The sequence below is a fragment of the Typopeltis vanoorti genome, chromosome 4, assembly GCF_054136105.1.
Source record: "Typopeltis vanoorti isolate ZY-2024b chromosome 4, IOZ_Tvanoo_1.0, whole genome shotgun sequence".
Taxonomy (NCBI): domain Eukaryota; kingdom Metazoa; phylum Arthropoda; class Arachnida; order Uropygi; family Thelyphonidae; genus Typopeltis; species Typopeltis vanoorti.
The window spans coordinates 91,640,818-91,654,030 of NC_143552.1; the positions used below are offsets into that span (position 1 = coordinate 91,640,818).

The 13,213-nt window shown below is 35.0% G+C and overlaps 1 protein-coding gene across 1 annotated transcript in view; it reads left to right on the plus strand.

The window, feature by feature from the left end:
- LOC150107495 (uncharacterized) overlaps positions 1-13,213 on the plus strand; it is a 1,121,546-nt gene that overhangs the window by 283,604 nt on the left and 824,729 nt on the right. The window contains exon 22 of the mRNA XM_090392112.1: positions 8,918-9,078. Coding sequence (XP_090248238.1) covers positions 8,918-9,078 — 161 coding nt within the window. The remainder of the gene's footprint in view (positions 1-8,917; positions 9,079-13,213) is intronic.

The window sequence follows — 13,213 nt, forward strand, 5'->3', positions numbered from 1 at the left end:
ACTTGAACAACCAACACCCTAGAATCAAATTCACCCTGGAAAAAGAGGAAAACAATAACCTCCCCTTCCTAGACACACTAGTCACCCGCCAACCTGATGGAACCTTGGTTTTCTCAGTTTATAGAAAACCCACCCATACAGGCAGATACATTCACCAACAATCCCCCCCCCCCCCTCACAACAATATGGAGTTATTAAAACATTATTCAACAGGGCAAAAATAATCTGTTTTAATGATCTAGCCCTAACCTCTGAACTAAATCACATCCGTGACACTTTCTCAGCCAACGGCTACCCCCTCCAAAAAATCCAAAAAATACTTAACCCAGTTATCCACAACCCACCACCCCCTCCCCCTCACAAAAAAAGATTACTCTAAATCCATCACTATTCCCTACATCAGAGGCACCTCAGAAAAAATCAATAAAATCTTAAAAAAACATGACTTGACCACTTGTTACAGACCACATAGAAAACTGGCATCCCTTATCCGCTCCACCAAAGACCAACCACTTCCCCTAGACCTACCTGGTGTATACCAGGTCCCTTGCAGCTGTAAACTGTCCTACTTTGGCCAAACAGGCAGGACAGCAAATATCAGAATCTCAGAACACAAGGATTACATCCGATTTCACCAGTACAGCCACTCTGGGCTTGCAGACCACGCTCTGGATACTCGCCACAGAATAAGATGGAAGAAAGCCACAGTAATACACCGCAGCAAGTTCAAGTATGAAAGACTATTCATGGAATCAGCCTCGGCCCTTAGGAACATGCCAAACCTCAACAAATTTGGATGCATGAAACTGCCCCAAATTTGGGAAACTTTTATCAAAAGAACTTCAGCCCAAAGGCCAAGAACTACCAATATAGCCCGCCAGGGGGCACCATCAGGACTTTAGGAAAACGCTAGCGTCCTAGCCTCAGTCTCATTTGTTGTATTAGTACTTGTGTGCACGTGTCTTTTTAGTAAGTTCCCAAGAAGATGGCAACGTAACGTTCGCCGAAATATCGGAAAGTGTATATTAAAGTTTATTTAATCTATAGTTCCAGTATACGCTGTCAATTCCTTAAATATTAGTTATTATGTCTAACCAGCGTATAAGCCTCTCAACAAGAATATCAATTCGAAAATCTAAATATTATTCCATAATTTTATACTACACACCTGATGCAAGTAAAACAGAACAAATAACCATTATTATTTGCTTTGTTTCCTGTGACAATGGAATTGTCAAGATCAGGGGGAAAACTTTTTGGTTTTGCAGATATATCAGATTCCACAAGACGTGGTTTATGTGCAACAATGATGGAACAACTTGAAGAATGGAACATTCCCATTGAAGACATGCGAGGTCAAGGGTATGACAATGGGGCAAATATCAAAGGGAAACTGTATGGGTTCCAAAATTTTTTTTGAACAAAAATCCTGAAGCTTTTTACATGCCATGTGCTGCTCATACTCTAAATTTAATCATTAACAATGCAGATACAATTAGTTTCTTTGCAATTCAAGAAACATACAATTTTTTTTCATTCTCTTGCAGATGTTGGGCAATCCTTTTAAAGTTCGTAAAAAAATTAACATTGAAACAGCCATCAGAAATGCAATGGGAAAGTATAATTAGTGCAGTCCACCCTCTACGATATCAGTTAGGAGAAAATTGAAATTAACGATGCACTTTTTGAAATTTTAAATAATGAAAATTTTAATAAAGAAACTCAGCATGAAGCACAAAACATTATGTGCTAAAATAAAGAACTACAAATGTATTTGCTCTCTTATAACTTGGCATGATTTACTTAACAGAATATACCCTGTGAGTAAAATGCTTCAAGACAAAAATATGAACATTACACTTGCTTTAGAATTATCGAAAACTTAAAAATATTCATACAAGAGTATTGATCAGATACAAATTTTAAAGAAGTTCTAAAAACGGCAAAAGAACTGAGTGAAGAGGTGGATGGAGAACAAGAATTTAAAACTGGTACGAAAGAAGACATGACAATTTGACTACGAGCATCATGACGAAACGCCCCAATCGCCAGAAGATAAATTTAGAGTGAATGTGTTTTATGCACTTCTAGACGTAGCAGTGTGTTTGTTAATAAAACGTTTTGAACAACTACATACATATTATGATAATTTCAATTTCTTGTATAGATTACTATAAATTAATAGCGAAGATTTACAAAAAAATTGTGACAATTTAGAGATTCTCTTGAACGATGGCAACAATAAAGACACAAATGCAATAGAACTATATGACGCATCATGTGCTTTCTGGGATATTTTTGGGAAGGATAATTTAAATATTCAAAACCCTTTTGATATTCTTAATTTTAAGAATTTTTTTCTTCTTAATTTTCTTAATTTTAATATATTCTTAATTATTAAAATATTCTTAATTTTTTCTTTGAATCAAGAGGTGATTTCAGCTGTAGAGGGTATTTCGCAGGGTCTTCTTCTACAGGGACTGGATAATGGCGCTGAAGCTTCGCTGGAATAAATGTATTTGTCTTAAGGGAGATTATGTTGAAAAATAAAAATAATTTTGAAATTGTAATTTTTTTTTTTTTTCATTTTTAGGCCAAGAACTTTTGGGACCACCCTCATATATCTTTTATCCCATATATATTGTTCTTGCCAATATTTTTGTGCACTGCACTATTTATGCATTGTGTATTGATTTCTGTTACACATTTTATAACCTGGATGACTTTATTCCCTTGCATTATGCATATTTGTCATTGTTAAACTGTATTTGTATTAAGTATTGTATTGTATTAAATAAATTTTTTTCCTTGTTCAAAAAAACAAAAAAAAAGTTTCATCATTCATTTCCCATTTTGAAGGTTGCCAAATAACTGCTTGAAATTTCCTACCATTTTCAACAAGTTTATCTTCACTTTTGGTGTTGAATACGTTTGCTCCTGCTTCCTTTCCTTAATCATTATTGTCTGAATATAACATCGTATATTTAATATTTAGTAGCATATCACCTGTTTTATTCTTCTTTCTGTCAGTAATGCCAATTATGTCATGTTGTACTTTTCAATTTTCAATTTCCTTTCCATTGATTCTCTTTATGTTGATGGTTCCTATCTTCACTTCTTTTATGTTGGATTGTCCTTCTTCTGTATGCTGAATTGGTTCCCTAATGAAAACAACAGGGGGTCTTCTTTAACATGTGATGCCCCAGCTGGCATGTTTTGCCATCATATTTAAGCCAATGGGAGTACAGTTTGGTCAGTTAGGTCTCAAATTGCTAACTCATCCTGGTTTATTCAGTACTCAGTGGAAATCTACTAATGTGCTGCATCATGTAAAGGTGAGGATGGAATTATAGTTCGGAAGTCCCAGTCATTCTTTGCATTCCTTAAAAGTAGTAGTGTGGAGGACTCCTCTCAGTTTTCTGGCTCTGATCCTTAAGTTACCACTGTAGTAAATTATGTCCTATTTTAGTTATTAGATTCAATACTCTAGTTTTTTGGAATGTAATGTTAATAACACAGGAATATATGTTTATAGGGCATGAAAATGTCAACAGTTTTCTTTAGCATTATAGGATCTTCACAAAGTTTATAGTAGCTTTCACATATTTGAATAAAAGCATGAAAGCAAAAGTTTATTTAGTTTTTCTTGTGCCAAGGTTGAGAATTATTATAGTTATTATATGGACATCTGTGTGGGGTCTGAAGATGCATCAAGAGAGACTCTCACTAAACATCAGCATTCACACAATGCTTGCCATTAAACTCATTTTACCATTATTTTCACAGGAAGGTTCATTAGTATATTTCTGGACTAACAACTAATTTGGAAAACATATAACCAGTGCCGGTGGAGGTTGTTTAGACTTATCTAAATGCACTCTGGAAAGTGTTGTGCTACAATATTTTCACTTCTATTTCTGTTGCTTATTGTATTCAATCCTTAAAAGTGATTTTTTTCAAAAAATCTCAAACTTTATGATAAAATGAAAGTTTTTTCCAGTTCTTTCCACCTTTCTCTGATCTTGGCAATGGGTTGACCAATTTTCCCCAACAAAATTTGACAATTCATCACTCCACCTTCTTTTAAGATGTCCTCGGCCTCATTTCCCTTCTTTTGGAATCCAGTTTGTTAGTATGGTGATCCATTGCCCATCTTCTTTTCTGGATAGATGTCTGGCCTATTTCCATTTTAGTCGCTTATGGTGAAGAATGATGCCAGTGATATCATTTCAGGTGTTTCGTTTGCTATCTTTTAATGTGATGCCTAGCATCAACCTCTCAATTTTTCTTTGAGTTGTTGCTAGTTTATTTGCCAATGCTTTTGTTAGAGACTAAGTTTCACAACCATATGTGATGAATGGAATTATACACTAGTTAAATGTCTTCCTTTTTAAACAGAGTGGGACATCATTGTTTTAAAAAATGCTTTTCAATTTTCTGAATGCACTCCATGCAAGTTGAACTCTTCTATTGGTTTTATGCACAGTTTAGATCAATGAGATGACCTAAGTATGTATATGAAGAGACTCTTTCCAAGACATTTCTGTCACCAACAAGCTTAAACCTTATAACTCTAGACCCCCCCGATTATATGGACTCCCAAAAATACATAAACAAAATGTGCCATTACGTCCCATAGTGGATGGCATTGATTCCCCCACATATAAATTAGCCAAACATTTAGCCAAAACGCTCACACACTACACTGGCAACACACCATCATACATAAAAAACTCGGCCCACTTTAAAGCCAGTATAGAAAACCTCACACTCCAACACACTGACATAATGGTCAGTTTTGACGTCTCCTCCCTATTCACTAATGTCCCACTCAAAGAAACCCTTGAGCTCATCCAAGCCAAGTTTCCTCCCGATATCTCAGCCCTATTTCAGTTCACAATGAACTCAGGCTATTTCGTTTGGCAAGGAAAGTTCTACAAACAGATAGAGGGGACAGCCATGGGTTCACCACTTTCCCCACCCTTGGCCAATTTCTTTATGGAGACATTTGAAGAAAAAGCCTTAAACTCCGCCCCACAAAAACCCACTATTTGGCTTCGTTATGTGGATGATGTGTTTGCTATTTGGCCACATGGCTCAGACTCACTCCACTCCTTCCTAACACACTTAAACAACCAACATCCCAGAGTCCAGTTCACCTTAGAAAAAGAGGAAAACAACACCCTACCCTTCCTAGACACTTTAATCACCCGCCAGCTTGATGGATCTTTGGTTTTCTCTGTTTACAGAAAACCCACCCACACTGGCAGATACATTCACCAGCAATCCCACCACCCCCCCTCACAACAATATGGGGTGATAAAAACACTATATAACAGGGCAAAATTAATCTGCTCAGATGACAAGGCCCTGACTATAGAACTAAACCACATCCTCAACACTTTCTTAGCCAATGGCTATAACCCCAAAAAAATCCAAAAAATACTAAAACCTGAAAACCACAACCCCCCTCCCCCCCTCAACAATAAAGACTACACCAAGTCTATCACTATCCCCTACATCCAGGGCACCTCTGAAAAAATAACTAATATCCTCAAGAAATATGACCTTACTTCCTGTTACAGACCATATAAAAAGTTGGCATCCCTTATCCGCTCTACCAAAGACCAACCACTTCCCCTAGACCTACCTGGTGTATACCAGGTCCCTTGCAGCTGCAAATTGTCCTACTTTGGCCAAACAGGCAGAACAACAAATATCAGGATTTCAGAACACCAAGACTACATCCGGTTTCACCAGTACAGCCGCTCTGGGCTGGCAGACCATGCCTTAGATACCCACCATAAAATTCGTTGGAAGAAGACAAAAATAATCCATCGCAGCAAGTTTAAATACGAAAGATTATTCAAAGAATCTTCAGCAGCTCTAAAAAACGTTCCTAACCTCAACAAATTTGGGTGCATGAAACTGCCCCAAATTTGGGAGACTTTCATTATGAGAACTTCAGCCCAACGGCCAAGACTACCAAATTAGCCCGCAAGAGGGCACCATTAGGACTTTAGGAACAAAATTAGTGTCTTAATTTCTGCCTCATTTGCTTTGTTAGTTCCTGTAGTGCACATACCATATCTTTATGTTCCTGAAGATGACAATGTGACATTGTCGAAATATAGAAGTGATTCATTAAAGTTATCTTTAATTAATTTACTTTATATGCGTTGTTAATTCCGTAAATTAATTACCAGTTATGTCTAACCAACGTATAAGTCTTACCACTAGAATTTCTATTATTATGTTTTTTGGTGTTACAAAATGATTAAACATGATTTTTTTCTCTGTTTTTTTTAGACCGACTTTTCTGCTTTCATGATATAGATCTTCTATCATTATTATATTAAGGTATTCTGGAGTGTTTGCAAAACTTATGATATTGTGTTAAGTTTCTGTTATTAATTTTTATACCAAGGTTTGTCCAGTTTATATTTTTAAATATTTCTTGAAGGACTGCCTGTAAAGATTTTGGGTGATAGGGAGTCTCTTTGTTGGACACCTTTTTCAGTTTGATATTTTTGCTACTCGTGTGAAGTTGAAGTTGGATTCTTGCTGTTGCAGTGTTGTATGTTTCCTGGAGGAGGTCCATATATTCTGTAGGAACTCCCTGATTCTGGAGTGTTTTGATTATTGCATTAGTTTTGATGGAATCAAATGCTTTTTCATAATCAATAAAGGCTAAACAGAGAGGTAATTGGTTTTCTTCTGCTTTTTCTATTATTTGTTTTACTGCATGAATATGATCAACTGTGTTAAAGCCTTTACAGAATCCTGCTTGTTTTATTGGTTGATTTGAGTCTAGAAGAGGGATTAACCTGTTTGTTATTACTTTTGTGAGAATTTTGTACAGATTAGAGAGAATACTAATTGCTCTATAGTTCTTTACTTCTTCTTTGTTCCCTTTTTTTTAAATAAGTGTATCAGAATAGTATTTTTCCAGTTTTCTGGTATATTCCCCTCTTCTAGGCATAGAATTAGTAAGTTTGTGGCATGGTGAATTATGTTGTTTCCTCCCCATTTAATTAATTCTATGTGAATTAGGTCTTCACCAGGACATTTTTTGTTTTTCCTTTGTTTTAATGCTTATTTTATTTCATCTGAAGTGAATGGAGGGATGAATCCTATATGCAATGGAGAATATTTATTGATATTTGATTTATCTATTGAAGGATCACTATAGAGCTCTTTATAAACTTTTTCTAGCCTGCTTAAGATTTGTTCTTGGTTCCTTATTGTAGTTTCATTGTAATCTTTTATTGCAGTTATTTGAATTTTGCCAACTGATAAATGTTTTCTTAGTATTTTAATATTTTTATTGTTTTCAGTTGTTTCTTTTATTTTTGTTGTGTTATAAGATCTTATTTCATTTCTCATCTTTTTTTTATTGTTTTGCATAGTTCTGCAAATGAAATGTAATGAATATTAATTGTTGTTTTGAAAGTTCTGCATATGATTCTGAAGACTACAGGAATGTCAAACTGTGTCTATCCTTTATGAATGGGACTTCTGTAAGAGCCCATAACTGCACTTTATACACTTATAAAAGCACTTTGTTGTTCCTGTATAGGGAATATTTTAGAATCCATCTTTCTTTGTGCAGTAGTCATAAGCATATTTTATGGATGAATTCTGGCCAAGTCTGTGTCATTTGTGAGAATTGGAAGCGTCATGAAATCTAAACATTTCCACTTTGAAAGATTCTTGAGGCCTTGTAGTAATGTAGAATTACTGTCAGCATCATCAGGATATTTTTACTCTAGTCTTTCTTGATTATTTTTACTTAATGACAAAACAGAACTTTCTAGCATTTAACATTTTTGATTCCTTTCATGTCTTCAATTTTGTGCCATTTTACAAAAAAGTGTAATTTGTGTTTCCTTTCATTTGTGTTCATAATGGATGAATTCATATAACTTATCCATAAAAAATAATTCAGTACAAAAGAAAAATAATAAAATTCAATAAAATAACAAGAAATTAATTAATACTTACTGTGGAACACCAGGTTCAGTTTTCATGATATGTCAGTCACATGATCAGTCTCAAACATACTTTGCAAAATAATTGCATTTTTTGAATTACAGTATTAAAAAAGGCTTTTCATTATGTGAAATGTTCAAGTATATAATTACACAAAGCATATGCATGTGAATTATTAAAAAAAGCTTACTCCAATACTATATTACAATTGCATGCCTCTTAAGTTTGTAAGAATAATAATAAGAATAAATTCATCATTAAAATTATATTTCAGTTTGCAGTGAAACAAATGAAAATTGATCTTGTTAAGTTATTATTATATTTTGTTTTACTATTGTGATTAAAGGTATCTCTGATGTTTTTAAGAAGAATAGTGATTTCTTGTCTTGCAAAATAAAATGTTGTTTGATTATTTCAGGATTAACTAGCAAATGCCTGGTAGGTTTAAGTTCAGAACAGATGGTGAGAGATAAATAGTGCTGCCTGTTGTCATAGATCGGAATTACTTCATCTTTCAAAAACAGCAGCGAAGCATATCTTTGAAAATATCTTCATGACAACTTTTTGATTGGGGAGAGGGGATAAACAGTTTATTAAAGGAATCAAACTTTAATAAATTTATGGCAGCTGCTCATAATGAAATAACCTGATAAATGAATAAATGATTTTTTAATGAAAAATATAAGTGCAAAATTGTGCAAAGTAAATAAGGTAATATATTTTAAATGAATTTAGAATGCCATTGAAAATTCACTCGCCACTTGTCTCTAATAGCTCGCTAATGCCGAGTGGGTTTCTGGAGCATTGTAAGATAAGTGATTGCATTCAATTACGCTGTTCAATTTAGGATCAAATGTTCAGTGAAAAGTAGTCAGCATAAGGGCCTGTAAAAAGTAAAACTTCAGGTTTATGTTTGTACTTACAGGAATTTGAAAATCTTCTTCATAAACTTGAAACTCAAGTTGCAGAAGTAAAGCAGACTTTCAAAATAACAACTCGGAAGACAGCTACTCTTCAAACAAAATATAACACTGTTATAGAAACTTGGGATAATCTGTGGTCACTTTCTAATTTATACGTAGAGAGGTGAGTTGATTTTCGTTTTATTATTCTCTCATTCTCCTTTATTCTTATTCAGAACATCCACATTTGATTTCTGAGGAGCAAATGCAATTTTATGTTACCTGGGCTTGCTAGCAAAAAAAAAAAAAAAAGGTGTGTGTATATTAACATTACAATATTTTAGCTAGAATGATTTTACTGACATGACTATGTTAACAAATTCTTTTAGAGAAGATTAAAAGCGTTTATTGTAATAGTTGTATTGCATAGTTTGATGCAAATCAAAGTACATGAAGTACATAAATTATGTTATTTTTTTAACCCAGTCAGTTTTTGTTGAGTACTATGCCAAACTATCAGTTTTATAGTATTTTATAAAATATAAAATATTATAAAACTAGATGGTCACGTCTAATTTACATTAAAAATTCTCTGAAAGATAGATCTAAAATTTTGCAGACATTACTTGCTTGTAACTCTTCTTCTGTTTGGCCTTCTTAATATCTATACCTCGTCTAATAATCAAATCTAATATAAAATACAAAGTTCAGGTGCTTGGACCTAGGCATTGGCTTTTGACAATACAGTAGCACATTATCTTCACTGAAGTTATGTGTATTTGGAGAGATGAGTGATGGCATATGAAAATATTCTTAAATCTCTTCAGAAAAGCTCTTAACGTAACAGTAAAAGTAAAAACAACATATGCAGAATAAAGTTAAACAACTGAATCTTTCTATGAGGGTGGGTGCAATACCTCTACCTTCAAAATTTACACTTGACCAAAGATACAATGATTATTATTATAATTATATATCTTTAATTTATAGTATAACCAAGTGGAAAAACTTTCAAAATATATCTCTAATCCAGAGTATTTTAGTAATAAGGTGTGACACCTTTTGACTACTTGTATATGACCTGCATTACTTCAACCTTGGTACCACTTCTGCATCTGGCTCCCACTGATGAGACTTCAATAAATGTTGAAACTGGTCTGAGTAGTGGCCCTTCCCATAATTCTTACTAGGGATGTTTGAAAAGTTTCATAAAAAAATAAGATAAACACATTTTTTTTTGGAAAAAATCACCTTTATTTCTCAACATAGCCTCCATCAAAGGTCTACACATTTGGTCCAATGAGTTTCCAATTTTTACATCCCATCTAAAAAGTAGGATTTGTCAAATTGTGCAAAATATTCATTTGACAGCCTTGATGACATCCTCGTTCAAAGAAAACTGTTTTCCACGAGCCAAATTTTTAAGTTTGGGAACAAGAAGTCGCATGGGTCCAATTCCGTAGAATACGGTGGATGTGGAACCATTTCAAACCTCAATTCGTGCAATCTTGCCATTGTGGGACGGTGCATTGTGTTGATGAAAGAGCACTTTTTTTTTGTGCACCAATCTTGAAACGTTTTTTCATAGTTATTGTTTTAAATGGTTCAATAATGACGCACAATATACTCCTGTTATTGTCTTATCCTTTTCCAAATAGTCTATTATGATAACTCCTTGGGAATCCCAAAAAATAGTTGCCATCACCTTCTCAGCTGCTCTTTCACCAGACATTGTCAACTGTTTTGACTTCTGCTTGGACTCAGGTGTGTAGTGGTTAATCCATGTTTTGCCTGCAGTCACGAATCAATGCAAAAAATCCTTCGAATTGCAATTAAACATTGCCAAACACTGCATCGAAATCACATGCCGTTTTGATTGAAGTTTACAATCACGGCACCCATCGCACACACAGCTCTTTCATGTGCAATTTTTCGGGCAGGATATTATACACCTGTTCAGTTGAGATCCCTACAATTTCAGCAATCTCGTGTACTTTTACTCGGTGGTCTTCCATAATGATACCATGGATTTTGTCAATCATTTCCTTCGTAGTGACCTCAGTTGGGTGTTTGGAGTGTGCTTCATCTTTGATGGACTTACAACCACATTTAAACTCATTATCCAAAACTAAATAGTCTTTAATGCTGGTGCAGAGTCACCATGAACTGCATCTAACTCTGCTTTGATCTGCGTGGCCATCCACTTCTTCAAATAAATGTTTTTTCACTGTACAAAACTTGTTTTTCTCCATTTTTATGAAAAATGTGAACACGGTCATTTTAAATGTTTGCCAAACAAGAACTATGCATCGCATGTGGCTGAACTTTCGCCAGGGTCATGAAAAAGATGATACGTGCCAACACTGGTGTGAATGAATGATTTGTGTTGCCATCTATTGGAAATTTACCAAACTTTTCAAACAACCATCTTAGCATCTTACATTTCCATAACAATATGTTGTTAATTTTTGTTTTCTATGTTGCCTTTGCTATGGTCGTTGTTTGTTCGTGGTTCTTCACTCTAATTCCTTTCCTATTTTTTCTTTCTAAAGTTTGTCTATCAATTACTATGTAGGGCCTTAGATTACCTACTCTCTAACTTGTGTGAGGCATCCCCTTTTTTCTCAGACGAATTTATTTACTGCCCCAGCCTGAGCTTAGGTACAGAGTATATCTTACCCTAGGGAGGGTCACAGAAATTAGATGCCACTAATGTGATCACAGCTGAATCAGAGGCCATAGGTTTTCTTATCTTGCAGTCATAGCCCTTCCTTCTTAAATTACTTTGGGTATCCCCGCGTGCATATACAGGTAAGCAGGTTCGTAATTTTTATGAGTGGTAAGAGTCAATCTATATGGTCAGATCACACACATATGAAACAATGAAACATATTTAATGAACTCATAAGTAATACAAGACACAGATATAATATAAGCAATACCAAGTTAACATCATCTAAGGTTCACTCACTCTCTGATACCTTAAATATACAAATTTCTCATTTACATAGAATGTTTCCTTCAAACGGTTAAATTACTATATACAATTGATCAGGTGCTCATTAGGCACAAAACCCATACAAAAAGGAAACATCTTGTTTCCTTTTCGTATGGGTTAAAACATTGGTTCTTAACAAATTCCCGATTCTCGGGCAGTCAGTCTAATGAGATTCAAAATGTTCTATAATCTGCTTAATCTTCAAAGTTCACTTTTCATTCCTAAACACAAAATTTCTTCTGTTCACAATCATCCTAATGTTTAAGGGACAAAGAGTATGTAAAGTACTTATCCACTCTGCACAGGTTTTTGGGGTTCCTTCCGTCCTTCCTTCATGGTGAAAAACTTTGTTGTTCAAGGTCTGCTGCCATGCGGGAATCATGTGTATTCTTCAAGTGAATCTGGCACTCGCTTCTTCAAGAATTACATCAGTGCACTTTCCTTGCCGATGACCCCGCAATTTTTATCTGCAGTACTCTGCTGCGATGCCTTGCCGGGACTTATGGTAGTCAACTCCGGGAACGTAGGAGTTGGACATCGTTGACCACTGAGGAGAGAAAAACTGGAACAAACAAAAAATGGGGGATTTCCAGACCTGTGTTGCTGCATATATTCTCCCTTTCAGTGCTCTCTTTTTGAGTTAGATTTTGCATATTCGGCCTTTTGATTTATCCCCGGCTGGGTGACCTTATCGCACCGCCATACGGGGCTTTCCATTTTTGGGAACTCATGCCTCTAGATATTTTCCACAAACTAGCACCCACGGGCGCTTACAATACTACGGTGGCATTTGAGCAACCTTTGCCCTCTCTTGGGCAGTGTACATACTCTTTGATTATTTTACACTTACAATTCTAATTTAGATCCATCAAAACTTGTACTAAATATTTCTTTCATCTTATTGATCATGATATTAATTCTTCTATGACATGAACTTAATTGCTGAAAGGACAAGTATGCTCTCTTAGTGGGCATATTCTGTTAGATTCTGGATGGGTGACCTCATTGTAAGTGAGGTTTGCCCATTTCAGATCTAACAATGTGCCTTGCATTATGGATACTAAGGCAATCGATGTGAAGTCATTAGCCTATATCTACACGTAGCCTTTGTGACGTCAGATTCACATGCAAACGTTGTTTGCTTACATTTCGATAAAGGATTAAACCAAGAAAATAACTTCTTGGTATCTTTAATTTATTGTAAGCAAACAAAGTTTGAACTTAAAGTCACTTCACCTCAAAAGAAAAAAGTTGAAAGATCTGTATAAAGAGAGAGATGCTGGTTCATAGTAAACCAACTCGCTGGTATAGGATGTAGCAA